Below are 12,664 nucleotides of genomic sequence, written 5' to 3' on the forward strand. Positions count from 1 at the left end.
CACCCGCAGATACGCACACATGCACACCGACACAATGGAATGTGCATACACCTACAGATATGCACATGTGCACACCTATACAATCGAATGCACACACACACCTGCAGATACGCACATGCACACACCCACACAGTCGACTGTGCATACACCCATAGATACACGTGCACACCCACACAATCGAATGCACAGAAACACCTGCAGATATGTACACGTGCACACCCACACTATTGAATGTGTATACACCTGCAGATACGCACATACGCACACCCAATCGAATGTGCATACACCCATAGATACACGTGCACACCCACACAATCGAATGCACAGAAACACCTGCAGATATGTACACGTGCACACCCACACTATTGAATGTGCATACACCCACAGATACGCACACACCCACACAATCAAATGCACACACCCGCAGATATGCACACGTGGACACCCACACGATTGAATGCGCCCCCCCCCCACAGATATGCACATGTGCACACCCGCACAATTCAATGCACACGCACACCCCCACAGGCACACGTGCACACCCACACAATCTAATGCACACACACACCCGTAGATAAGCGCACGTGGACACCCACACGATTGAACGTGCATACACTCAGATACGCACACATGCACACCCAACCGAATGCACACACACCCGCAGATATGTACACGTGGACACACACGATTGAACGTGCATACACTCAGATACGCACACATGCACATCCACACAATCGAATGCGCACCCCCCCCTGCAGATATGCACACGTGCACACCAGCACAATTGAATGCGCCTCCCCACAGGTATGCACACATGCACACCCACACAATTGAATGCACACACACCTGCAGGTACGCACACGTGCACACCCAATCGAATGCACACACACCCGCAGATATGTACACATGCACACCCACAGAATGGAGTGTGCACACACCCATCCATATGCACATGCACATACTCATATGATCAAATGTGCACACACCCACAGAGATGCACATGCACACATCTAATCAGATGTGCACGCCCCCACACAGATATGCACATGTGCACACCCACAGGATCGAATGTGCACACCCACACAATCAAATGTGCACACCCCTACCACACATGCACACTAACAAATGTGTACACACCCACAGGTATGTACACATGCACACCTACACAATCGAGTGTGCACTCCCCCCACGGATATGCACACGTGCACACCCACACAATCACGTGTACACACCCCCACAATCACGTGTACACACCCCTGCAGATGTGCACACACGCACACCCACAGGATTGAATGTGCACACACCCACAGATAGCACACGTGCACACCCAAACAGTTGAATGCGCACCCTCCACAGATGTGCACACGTGCACACCCACACAATAGAATGTGCACACACACCCGCAGAGATGCACAAACGCACACCCGCACACACCCGCAGACGTGCACAGGCACACATCCACATGAGTAAATGTGCACGCGCATCTGCAGACATGCAGAAGCAGAGAGCCACATGCACTCGCAGACATGCACACCCACATGGGCGAATGTGCACACACATCACCCCACAGATAGCACACGTGTACACCCAGACAATTGAATGTGCATACACGCACCCGTTCACAGGTTAATTGCTGCCTCAGCTATCAGCTCTTTTTCACTGACTGTTATGGCAAAATATTCTAAAAGATAACATAGATTTATGTTTATCTTCATTTTGTGTTTCCTTATGGTTCATATGAGTTTATTGGAAAATTAGCAACATACACATCATTTTGGGGAATGGAAAGTGAAGCAGAGTAAGTCAGAACGTTCACTGTAACATTATAAGCAAGTAGAATAAATTGATAATACCTTCGCCAGTAATGCACTTTCCCTAGTAGAAATAAATTATTTGTATAAATAGCCTCTTGATGTTTGTGTGTTATTTAGTTATAACAAATCACATTTTTCTTTTTTACATATGGCACTTTAATGTTAGTACTGAAAATGTTTTTTCTGACATTTTTTCAGTAATTGTCATTTACGTCAAATATGCAGCTAGAGCTAATGGAAAAACAGTTAAAACAATTTGTTGTAATGGTGAGATATTTATAAGGAAACATTTATAAAAGATTTTCTGTAAGACAGTTTAGACTTGAAAATACTTATCAGTCTTAGAGTCATTCAGATGTTTTTACAACCAAAAGTAGAAGCACCGTTTAATATTCATGCTTAATATCTTAATATTTATAAAAACTGAATTGGAGGTGTTTTTTTTTTGTTTTTGTTTTTTTTTTTTTTTTGAGAAGAAGAAGCTGGATTTGTAAAAATGTGAAAGTGCCAGTTCAGAGATGTTGCAGCTCGCCGCCTTGGAAGGCGTGTGTGTGGCCATAGCTCTGTGAACACACATGTGAACCCGGTGTTAGGACACCCGGGCCCTCCTTCGTAGTGTGAACACTCTGGCCGTGTCCTGCAGCTTCGCCTTCTTAGCTCCTTGCTGGGATTTTCCAGCATCCCTTTGACTTGTCCTCTTTTGTCCTTTGGGTCTGAGGTCACACTGGGCCTCTTGGCTCTCCATGGAGCTGAGTGTGGGTGTGTCTTGCTGGCAGGCAGGTTCTGGGGCTGCAGCATCCCCATCGCCCACCCGGATGTTCCTGGGGCTGTAGGCCGCCAGCTGGCACAGGGCCACGGCTGCTGTCTGCTTCTGCTCCTCGCTGTTGTCTACCGCGCGTGTGTCTGGAGCCTCCTCGCCGGGGCCTGTGGGTGGGGCCCCGTCACCGTCGAGGCTGCCTGGCTTGGTCTCAGGGTGGCTGGGCCCATCCTCAGAACCTTCTGTCCCAGTCTTCTGTGGAACAGCAGCAGCAGGTTCTGCAGCTCGTGGTCGACTGGAGAAGGCAGGCCTCGGAGCCTGGGCATTACAGGGGTCCTTCACTGAGAGATTGAGAGGAAGGTCCTGCAGCTCTGAGAAGCTGGTGGTTTCTGCCAGGGGGCTGCCTTGGTACATGGGTTCGTGGGTGGCTGCCAGGTTTATCTCTGATTTCTTGGAGAGGTTGAGGGGGCCCATCCTGGAGCTGTCGTCCGGACTGGAAGGCGCGGCCTCTGAGACGAGAGAGGCACTTCCGGTCGGAGCAGGAGGGTCTCTGTTCACAACGTTGAGGCTAGAAGAAGCCAAGAAAAAGCTTAGTAGGAGCTTGCTTAGAAAAGCAACTGCGTGAAGCAGTTTGAGCAAGTATAAGCCTGGCTCATGGAACCCAACCAGAAACATTCCCTTGGAGGTTTTGAAAATGACATTTTCTTACCTTATTGGAGACTCTGCTCTGGTCTCAGGAGCCTGGGCAGGTAGGCATTCCGTGCTTTTCTTAACAGGCTTGAAGGCTGTGAGGCTTTGCTCCGGCTGGTAGAGTCTTCCCAGTGCACTGGAGGCCGCCTTGTTGGAGAGGTCGTACAGGCCTTCGCAGGTCTGGCTCGTCTGCATGAAGTTGGTGGGGCTCGGCCTCCCTGGGGAGCCTGTGGCTGCGCTCCCTGCGCGGGGACTCATTTTGGACCCTTCCGTGTCTCTCTGCCCAGCCTTGGAGGAGTCTTTAGCCTCAGGAATTGGACTTTCGAACTCGACGTGTTTTCTGTTGGGGTCCGAAGGGTTTAACCTGGAAGGACTCGAGGCTGGATAGACCAGGGTGGCTTCTTCAAGCAGGTGAGAGCTCTGATCTCGGGTGAGGCCAGCGACAGGTGGGAGTCTGAGACCATAGGAGGAAAATGCAGACTCTGGCCTGTAAAATCCGTAAGGAATCGGCAGGTTAGAGGGATATTGCTGGAAAAACCTGTAATGATCGTATGTGGCTGGAGATGGAGTCAGGTGCTTAGGGATCGGCCCCGGGTGAGGCAGGAAGTGTCTCGGGTCTTGGGCTCCGTAGACTGACAGCAGGGGTGCGTCACACTCGGGCGAGCTCCCAGCCAGCAGGTAAGGCGAGTAGATGGTGGCCAGCCCGTGCTCTGTGTAAAAGTGAGGTGGGTACTCTGGGATTGTGGGGTGCATGTAAGGGGAAATGGCCCCAAGCCCCTTTGTAGATGAGATTTTATGTGGAAACTCTGGTGGGAGGAAAGGTGAGCCGGCTTTCCAGGGGTAGCCAGGAGCGTGGAAGGCCGACTTGGTGTGGAAAGAGGCGGCCTTGGCAGTGGGGTTGTGTAAAGCCAGTGTCTCGGCTGCCTCGGCGTTGTCTGGCCCCTTGAGTCTGTGCTCGCCGACTGGAACAAATGCGGAAGGCCGAGCTGCGCCTTCCAGAGCAGGCTGGGCACCGAGGGCGGCTTCCGGAGCTGGGCTCTCACACGCTGATGCCCTGTGGAGGGCTGGCTTCTGTCCCGGGCACCTGTGGGTTCCCCGGGCCTGCAGCTCCAGGTTTTCCTTGATGTCTTCCCTGGCAGAGCTGTGCTGAAGCTTCGAGTCGAAGGCGGAGAGTCCGTTTGCGACAGACTTGGAAGAGGCTGGCTTCGCCGTGGCATCGGGCTGGTTGGTTTGCTTAGGGTCTAGCGAGTTAGATTTAGGGCACTTGGGAACTCGATCCTGCTCTGATACTAAAGTAATCGAGTTTTTACAAAGACCATACTTCATGTGATTAAAAAGATGTGACTTCTCATTGCAAGTAAAGGGACATTGGAAACATTTATACTTGAAGGGCTTTCCTGGAGGCCTGGGGATGTAATGTGGCTTTTTTGGCTTCCGCTCTTTGAGAAGACTCATTTTCCTCCTTACGCCTCGGACTCTGGCTGTCCAGGTGGCGTGATCACTGTCGACGCCGCGGGCACTTCGTGGTTTCTAAAGAGGCACCTCCCGCTTTGCTTTCTTTCCCGAGCACTTCTACCAGAAGCCACCTCTGCGTGCTGAGGGTCTGGCGAGAGCCTCCGTCGTCTGGCGGCCGGGAGCTGTAATAAAGAGCAGAGTCTTGGTGTCAGGACAGCGAGTGAGGGGTCGGCGAGAAGCCGGCCTCAGCTCGCCACAGCGCCGCAGGATCCCTGAAGCAGAGCCCCTGAAGGGCCGAAACCGCCTGCTCCTGAGGGGAGCAGCTGCCGGTCACAGAAGCAGCCCTGCCCTTGGTAACCTGGCTGCCAACTCCCCACCATGTTTTCTGTTTTCTGAGTCTGATCTGAAAGAGTCATCTTGGGGCCTAGAGGTGGAGTGTGGTGTGTGGTGTGAGTGTCTGTTCTGAGAATGCCTGTAAGCCTTTGAGTTTTGGGAACTTTTATCCCGTGACCTGGCCCTTTCCTTGAGAGCGCCCTGCCGGGGGCTGAGGACGCCGAGCCCCCTCCCAGGGTCTGGACAGAGTCCTGTCCCAGGGCTGCCCGACTTTGCTTGGGGGTTACACGCTTGAAGCAGTGGGTGTGTGATCGGCCGCACTCTCACGTGAAATACAAAGGGGTTTGTGGCCGTTTCCCCTTAACGTGTACCCCACAGTCGCAGAGTGCCCCCTCACTTTTACACAGAGCATGGGCTGGCCACCGTCTACTTGCTCCTACTTGCTGGCTGGGAGCTCTCCCAAGTGCTGTGCACCCCTGCTGTCGGTCTGTAGATCCCAAGACCGTGGATGCTGCTGCCTCCCCTGGGGCCGATCCCTAAGCACTCGTGGCAGTTTCTGCCCACTTCAGCCACGTCGTTGGTGTATTCTAGTGTGCTTGTTTAAAAATGAAGAACATTCGAACACAAGACTCTACCCTACTGCTTCTAAAGGCAGCTTTATCATTAAGTAGCTTTTATGTTGTCTCAGATATGAATACAAATGCTATGTTTATGTTGACTTAAATGGTTGAAATAGTGTTGGTGAATTTGTACATCCTGTGAGTGACAGCAGCATTGTGAGACATGCTTTCACGGTCACCTAGTTCCTGCTGGCCAGGAGGCATGGCCAGCAGCGCCTGCCCATCCAGGTGCACCTCCAAATGGAAGAACCAAAGCTTTGCCACAGTCCTGCCCGAGAGGAGACCAGAGTGAGTAGTATCCGCTTTAGAGATGGTTGGGTCATGGGAGGAAGCTGTCCTGGCCCTTAACCTTTAGGGAGTGGGTTCAGCCCTCTGGCCATACCCTCTCAGGTCCTGGGACCCACCAGAGGCTGTGTGTGTGATGTCAGAGCTGGCCTGCTCTTTTGGATTCTTCCAGAGGGTCTCTGTGTCCCCCTTACCAGCCCCAGGTTTCCTTCAGATGCTGCGCCACACACCCAAGGCTGAGAACAAAGGCTATTTTTTTTGAGACGGAGTTTTTCTCTTGTTGCCCAGGCTGGAGTGCCATGGCGCAGTCTGAGCTCACTGCAACCTCTGCCTCCCAGGTTCAAGCGATTCTCCTGCCTCAGCCTCCCGAGTAGCTGGAATTACAGGCACCCACCACCACGCCCAGCTAATTTTATTTTGTATTTTTAGTAGAGACGGGGTTTTGCTATGTTGGCTAGGCTGGTCTTGAGCTGCTGACCTCAGGTGATCCATCTGCCTCAGCCTCCCAAAGTGCTGGGATTAGAGGCGTGAGCCACCGCGCCCGGCCCAGAACAAAGGCTTTGAGAGTCTGGGGCTCTCCACATGGCAGCTGGGCCTGGAGCGACTCAAGCAGCAGCTGTGCCTGGGAGACAGCATGGGTGGGAGATGGGGTGGAGGTGCAGTGGATCAAGGCTGAGCACTTTAATTCGTATTAAAAATGTAAAAAGGAAAAGGTCTTTAGGGTCTAAATATTTTCAAACAGCTTAAACATAAAGTTAAATGACCCAGATGCCTATCAGTGATAGACTGGATAAAGAAAATGTGGCACATATACACCATGGAATACTGTGCAGCCATAAAAAGGAATGCGATCATGTCCTTCGCAGGGAAATGGATGGAGCTGGAAGCCAGCACCCTCAGCAAACTAACGCAGGAACAGAAAACCAAACGCGCATGGTCTCACCCATAAGTGGGAGGTGAACAGTGAGAACACATGGACACAGGGAGGGGAACATCACACACCAGGGCCTGTCTGGGGGTGGGGGTCGGGGGGAGGGAGAGCATTAAGACAAATAGCTAATGCATGCAGGGCTTAAAACCTAGATGATGGGTTGATGGGTGCAGCAAACCACCGTGGCACACATTTACCTCTGTAACCTACACATTCTGCACTTGTGTCCTGGAACTTAAAGTATAATTTAAAAAAAAAAAAAAGTACATTAAAGTAAAGTTAAATGGAGGGCTGGGGGCGGTGGCTCATGCCTGTAATCCCAGCACTTTGGGAGGCCGAGGTGGGAGGATCCCTTGAGCCCAGGAGATTGAGGCTGCAGGGAGCTGTCGTCCCACCACCGCACTCCAGCCTGGCGGGCAACAGAATGAGACCCTGCCTCAAAAAAAAGCTAAATGGAAATGACTTAAGAAAACTGTTTCAACTGCAGTTTTTTTTTAAGGAATGGGCAGATGTGCCCATTCTTGAGTCTGCGAGGTTTTATGTGCAGACATCAGGGTGGCTAAAAGTCAAGTGAAAAGCCGCCCCTTGAAAATAGAGCAATGTGTGTGGGAGCCTAGGAGGCAGCTGTCCCTGAAGCGAGGTGCCACCCCGCCTCCCTGCACCCCTGTGTCCTCCCTCCCACACGCCAGGGGCCAGGGGTGGTGGCCGGGCTTTCATATGGCTGCCCCGAACTCTGGGGAAGTGCTCGGATTTTGTTCTCAGCAAACTGGTTTCTCTACTCATTTATTCATATTTCTTTCTTTTCTTTTCTTTTTTTGAGACGGAGTTTTGCTCTTGTTGCCCAGGCTGGAGGGCAGTGGTGTGATCTCGGTTCACTGCAACCTCTGCCTCCTGGGTTCAAGAGATTCTCCTGCCTCAGCCTCCCTAGTAGCTGGGATTACAGGTGCCCAACACCACGCCCAGCTAATTTTTTGTAATTTTAGTAGAGACGGGGTTTCACTATGTTGGCCAGGCTGGCCTCGAACTCCTGACCTCAGGCGATCCGCCCGCCTCAGCCTCCCAAAGTGCTGGGATTACAGGCGTGAGCCACCGTGCCTGGCTCATTTATTCATAATTCTTAAAAACACAAAGAACCACCCTTCCCCCTACAAACTGCCTCTATTAACATACTTTAAGTTCTGTAAGACATTTATTTACTAAGAAGTGGTTTGGGTAGAAAAGGGGCTCTGCTGACCTGCTACCTTCGCTGTGATGAGTTTCTGTGTAGCAGGGACAGTGAGGCACGGTTTGGATGAGGACAAGATGTTTGTTACCCTACAACCAGGGAGGGTGTCGGGTGACACCCTGGGCTCAGACCCTGCGCTCAGCACCCCCCTCCCACCGTGGGCTGCCACAGAAGCTACAAGGCACCGGGTCAAGGCCAAGCAAATGAAGCATGTAATGATAGCTTTGTCTTTCTAATTTCCCCCTATTAGAAGAAAGAACGTGAAATAATTCTTTATGGGCTCAGTCCCTACCGTGTGGGGCAGACCTGCCCTGGGTGATGAAAGCAGTTTCCCTGCCTCCCTTCAGGAAGTAGAGAAGCCGGGTGCCTGGTTCCAGCCAAACGCTGGGCCAGCCAGATCAGTCAGTGGGGCCTGTGCCGGCACGCCTCGCTGCGCTCCCTGGTTCTGAAGGCGTGAGAACCTCTGCAAGTCAGGTTCCCATGATTGTATAGGATATGTTATGGCAGGGATCTGAGAACTGATGATTTCATCACTAGCTGGAAGCATCATGATCGAAACGATGACAGTTGCAAAATGTTCATCAAGTGAGAGCTGCGTCCTCGCGAGACCGAAACGCCACCTCGAGCGCCTGAAACACAAGCCCTCAGAGGAGCAGATGATTCCCTCAGGATTTAAGAAAGTGAGGACTTCAGTTTTCGAAGCAGCATTATTTCACATTGCTGGTACCTCTAGCGCCTGAAACACAAGCGCTCAGAGGAGCAAATGATTCCCTCAGGATTTAAGAAAATGAGGACTTTAGTTTTCGAAGCAGCGTTATTTCACGTTGCTGATACTTTTAGGCAAAACAAAAAAACAAAAAAATCCCACAAAACCCGTGTTGGTTAGATTTTCTCGAACGCTTTACAGCAGGCAAGTTACATGTAAGCTCTGCTGTTGCCCAAAATAGTAATTAGGGAAATAATTGCTTTTATATTAATATGTCTCTTTTCTAGTCAGATGTTATTGTCTGAAGTTTTGAGCGATTTGCCCTTGTGTTCTTTGATCAGTTAGTTTACGTAAGCGGGTGTGGCGGGGAGGAAGCCCCTGGTGGTGAGAGTGTTTTGGAGCTCAATTGCTCTCAGAGAATTGGTGTCAATATGGAGTCTCGGGCAGTGGTTTTAGTAACCTTGGATAAACTGACCTCTCAGCCTTGCACAATTTGCTAATTAAAACAGGGAGCACAGCTGCTTCAGTTGTAAGCCGGGCGTAGTTCACCTGATCTATAAAACTACAATAGTGTCAGAGAAGTGAGTGGGATAACATTGTTGCTTTGGTAAGCTTTCAGATGATGATGTCAGGCTGTGAGTTCTGTGTCCTGCTTAAGTGAGGTTTATGAGGATGAAGAAACCAAAGCCGACGGCCGGTACCTCAGGCTGTCACAGCTGTCTGTGAGCACAGCGTTTGAAATAGTCTCTGTGTGGTCAGTTTCTACCAGCCCGACTTTGTACTCTGGCAGCTGCTGGTGTTAAATATTCCCAAAAGAGTATGTTGTTGCCCAAACAGTGTAACCCAGAACTCTAGCTGTTTACAGTAATTTGGATTTGCATTTAGAGGTGCAGTTTTTCTCTAGAGGGGATAAAGAAGTGCGGAGCATCTTTCTCTCCTGGGGGAGGTGTGTTTCCATTTTAGTTAATAACATGCCCGGAGAGCTGTCTATCTGTTAATAAAGCAGAGTCTCGTTCATTATCTGCTTTCATTTGAGAACTGCAGTGCTAGCGTGTTTTACAGTGAAGACCTCGGTGTGATCCTGAGGGAGGGTTTCATCCTCCTCTCATTTGCCACTGGATCGGCAGGAAGCGTTAGCAGGGTGGACATTCCACAGAGCTTCCAGATCTGGATCAAAGGTGGCTGTTACTGAAATACTTATGCAGAGTCTTCCCTGCCTGCTGCTGGATAATGTGTGCCCTCTTCTCCGACACACCTCCTCTGAGCCTGGCCTGGCACAAAGACTTCTTTCTCCAAATTATTTCAGATCAAGCAGCCAATGTAGACAGTGTCTACACTAAAGGGCGTAAGAACAGTGGGGTGCAGTGGCTTAAAACATGCTCAGGATCCAGCTGAGCTTTCACCAGGATTTTCTTGCTATATTTACAGATGCCACTCTGTGCCTTTCTAAATATTTTAAATGTTGTGTGCTCAGCCGAGGCACTTGGGGCTTCTGGAAAGTGCGCTGAGCTGAGAGCTCGCTTCTCTTCCTGCTCAACGTGCCCTGGGCCAGGTGTTGGGGCGTAGCTGCCCACACAGACAGTGCTTTGAAGAGTGAGTGGTTTCGGTTGGCCACGGGGTTGTGTCTGTCTTGTTTTTAAAGTTCTAAATTGCCAATATACTGTCTTTCCAAAGGTTCCTAAGTGTGGACAGTTAATGCAGCGGACAGTTAGGATAATAGTGAGAAGTTGGGATGCTTAACAAGCTTCTAAGGAGTTTGAACTTTAAAAAATAGACAAGAGAAAGAGTTCTTAAAAAAAAAAAAAAAACTTTGATAGGACACAGTGGAGGTAATTACAGTTTAACTTTATGGGACGTTTCTGTGACAGGCTGGGTAACTATGCTTGTCATGTGTCCTAACCTGTGCCCTGAGATTGTGCTGTAATGTTCCTTTTGGTGGTGTCCAGCTGTCTGGCAAGGAGCCTGCTCGGCTGGAGCATTGTGAAGGGCATGCTGTAATTACAATATTGTGATGTGGCGTTGTTGCATAACTCAAGGACACACCATTGTCGCCTACCCACTGTGATGTCGCAAGAACGAGATTTGTGAGTTTTACTCCAATTGAGCTTTTCCAGTGATTGACTGCCACTCCCTCCCAGCCTTTCGGTTCTTTAAAATGAAAGATAAACCTCAGGACAACCAAGACCTGGGGAAAAGATAGTCTTTGGGAATGTAATTTGAAAGAATGGATCCAGAAAAACAACCAGGGGCTCTTAATTCTAGTTTCGGCAGGAGATCCCGAGTTACAGACCTGAGCTCGTAAACAAACGCTCACCACTTTACAGTCGCCGCCTCATCCTGAAACTCCGGTCAGAAATGCTGGAAGGCCTTTGCTAATGCGCGGTGAAAATTAGGGGCACAAACGTGGACTGATTGTGCTTGGTCAGTAATTGTTCTCCTCCAAATCAGATTTAGGAGAAATTTCATGTAAGGAAAAAAACCCTTTTTGTGTCTGTGTCTATATGTACAGAAGACCTTAATAACCAAACAGAAACTTAACCCCTTTGGTTTGGTTTTGTTTTTGAAAGCTTATGTCCAATTTTAAACTTTACGTAAGCTTATGTACTTATTTTAAACTTTAAAACTATTAAAAGTTAAACTAGATATTAAATTCGGCACTGTCTAATGTGCATACACCACACACATATAACCCTAAATTCAGCTGTGTCTAATGTACATACACCACACATATATATAACCCTAAATTCAGCCTAATGTACATATACCACACATATATAACCCTAAATTCAGCCTAATGTACATATACCACACATATATATAACTCTAAATTCAGCCCTAATGTACATGCACCACACATATATATATAAACGCTAAATTCACCCTAATGTACATACACCACACATACATAACCCTAAATTCGCCCTAATGTACATACACCACACATATATATATATGACCTTTACCTCTTGTTAGCATTTATTGTAGTTTTTGAGGTTAGGAACAGTTAAGCAATAATATGAATTTGTGTTGGTTTAACTTTTATGAATTTTAGGGCAGAACAAGGAGTTAATTTCCAGATAAGCTTGTTCATGTTCTTAGAATAAAGCGTCAGCCTCATTAGAAGTTTTGTAATCGTGGTCTGCATCCCAGCCATGCACCTGCTGGGTCCTGAGTAATCCTCGGAGCCCAGAGCAAGGCAGAGCAGACACGGGGCAAACGCTGCGTTCAGCTGGGTATTTTAGATACGTCTGAGAAGAGTTTTAAAATAAAACTTGAATTTGAAAAGAAATAGTAAGTACTTACCAGAGGTGGGCAGTGCTGGGATGTGGCCGGTCTTGGTGCCGGTGGCTGGCGGTGCTCAGGAAGCAGTACCTGTTCTCACGCTTGCTTGGTGAAACTGGAGCCTGCTGTTCCAGTGGGAGGGATTTAAGTGTAGGAGTTGAGCCCTCGGGGCGTAGAGATGCACCTGATATTCCTCCTGCCCGCAGCTACGATTCATGTGTTTGCACCCACCGAGCTGCTGCGGGCAGCCTCCCCAGCACTGGACCCAGTGAGCAAGTATCTCGCAGACTCCCAGCGCTCTCTCCAGACTCACCGTCTATGAGTGCGGTGTCAGTGCTGCCTGGACGGCCATATGTCAGAGGGCTTTCGATGTGTCCACAGTTAGAATAGAGATTACTATATTCATCACACCCGATGAATATTTGGCGTTGTGATAAAGACATGAGACTTTCCTTTAGAACTTGAGCATGTGCACACAGGAGGCAAACACTTAGATCGATTCTCAAGTACGCATACCCTGGGAGGTACATGGCGTCCTTGCCATGAAGGGTCCAGTGAGGCCTTTG

General features: G+C 49.5%; 2 protein-coding genes across 17 annotated transcripts in view; one reads left to right on the top strand and one right to left on the bottom strand.

Moving 5' to 3' along the window:
* The window catches only part of TBCD (tubulin folding cofactor D), a 190,770-nt gene that overhangs the window by 79,288 nt on the left and 98,818 nt on the right, over nucleotides 1–12,664 (top strand). The gene's annotated exons all lie outside the window — the stretch shown is intronic.
* Nucleotides 1,683–12,215, bottom strand: ZNF750 (zinc finger protein 750). Its single transcript, XM_054456078.1, has 3 exons — nucleotides 12,120–12,215; nucleotides 3,281–4,898; nucleotides 1,683–3,139 (listed from the first exon to the last, which is right to left on the bottom strand). The coding sequence occupies exons 2-3, from the start codon at nucleotides 4,714–4,716 to the stop codon at nucleotides 2,404–2,406; spliced, it is 2,172 nt and encodes a 723-aa protein (XP_054312053.1). The 5' UTR covers nucleotides 4,717–4,898; nucleotides 12,120–12,215; the 3' UTR covers nucleotides 1,683–2,403.

The sequence above is a fragment of the Pongo pygmaeus genome, chromosome 19 (assembly GCF_028885625.2).
Source record: "Pongo pygmaeus isolate AG05252 chromosome 19, NHGRI_mPonPyg2-v2.0_pri, whole genome shotgun sequence".
In the NCBI taxonomy this organism is placed as follows: Eukaryota; Metazoa; Chordata; class Mammalia; order Primates; family Hominidae; genus Pongo; species Pongo pygmaeus.

What these genes read in the sequence shown, in the direction of transcription:
- ZNF750 (XM_054456078.1), bottom strand. Translation starts at nt 4,716, where the DNA reads ATGAGTCTTCTCAAAGAGCGGAAGCCAAAAAAGCCACATTACATCCCC. An exon ending in AGAGCAGAGTCTCCAATAAG is followed by an intron (nt 3,140 to 3,280) that starts GTAAGAAAATGT and finishes GGCTTCTTCTAG; the next exon opens with CCTCAACGTTGTGAACAGAG.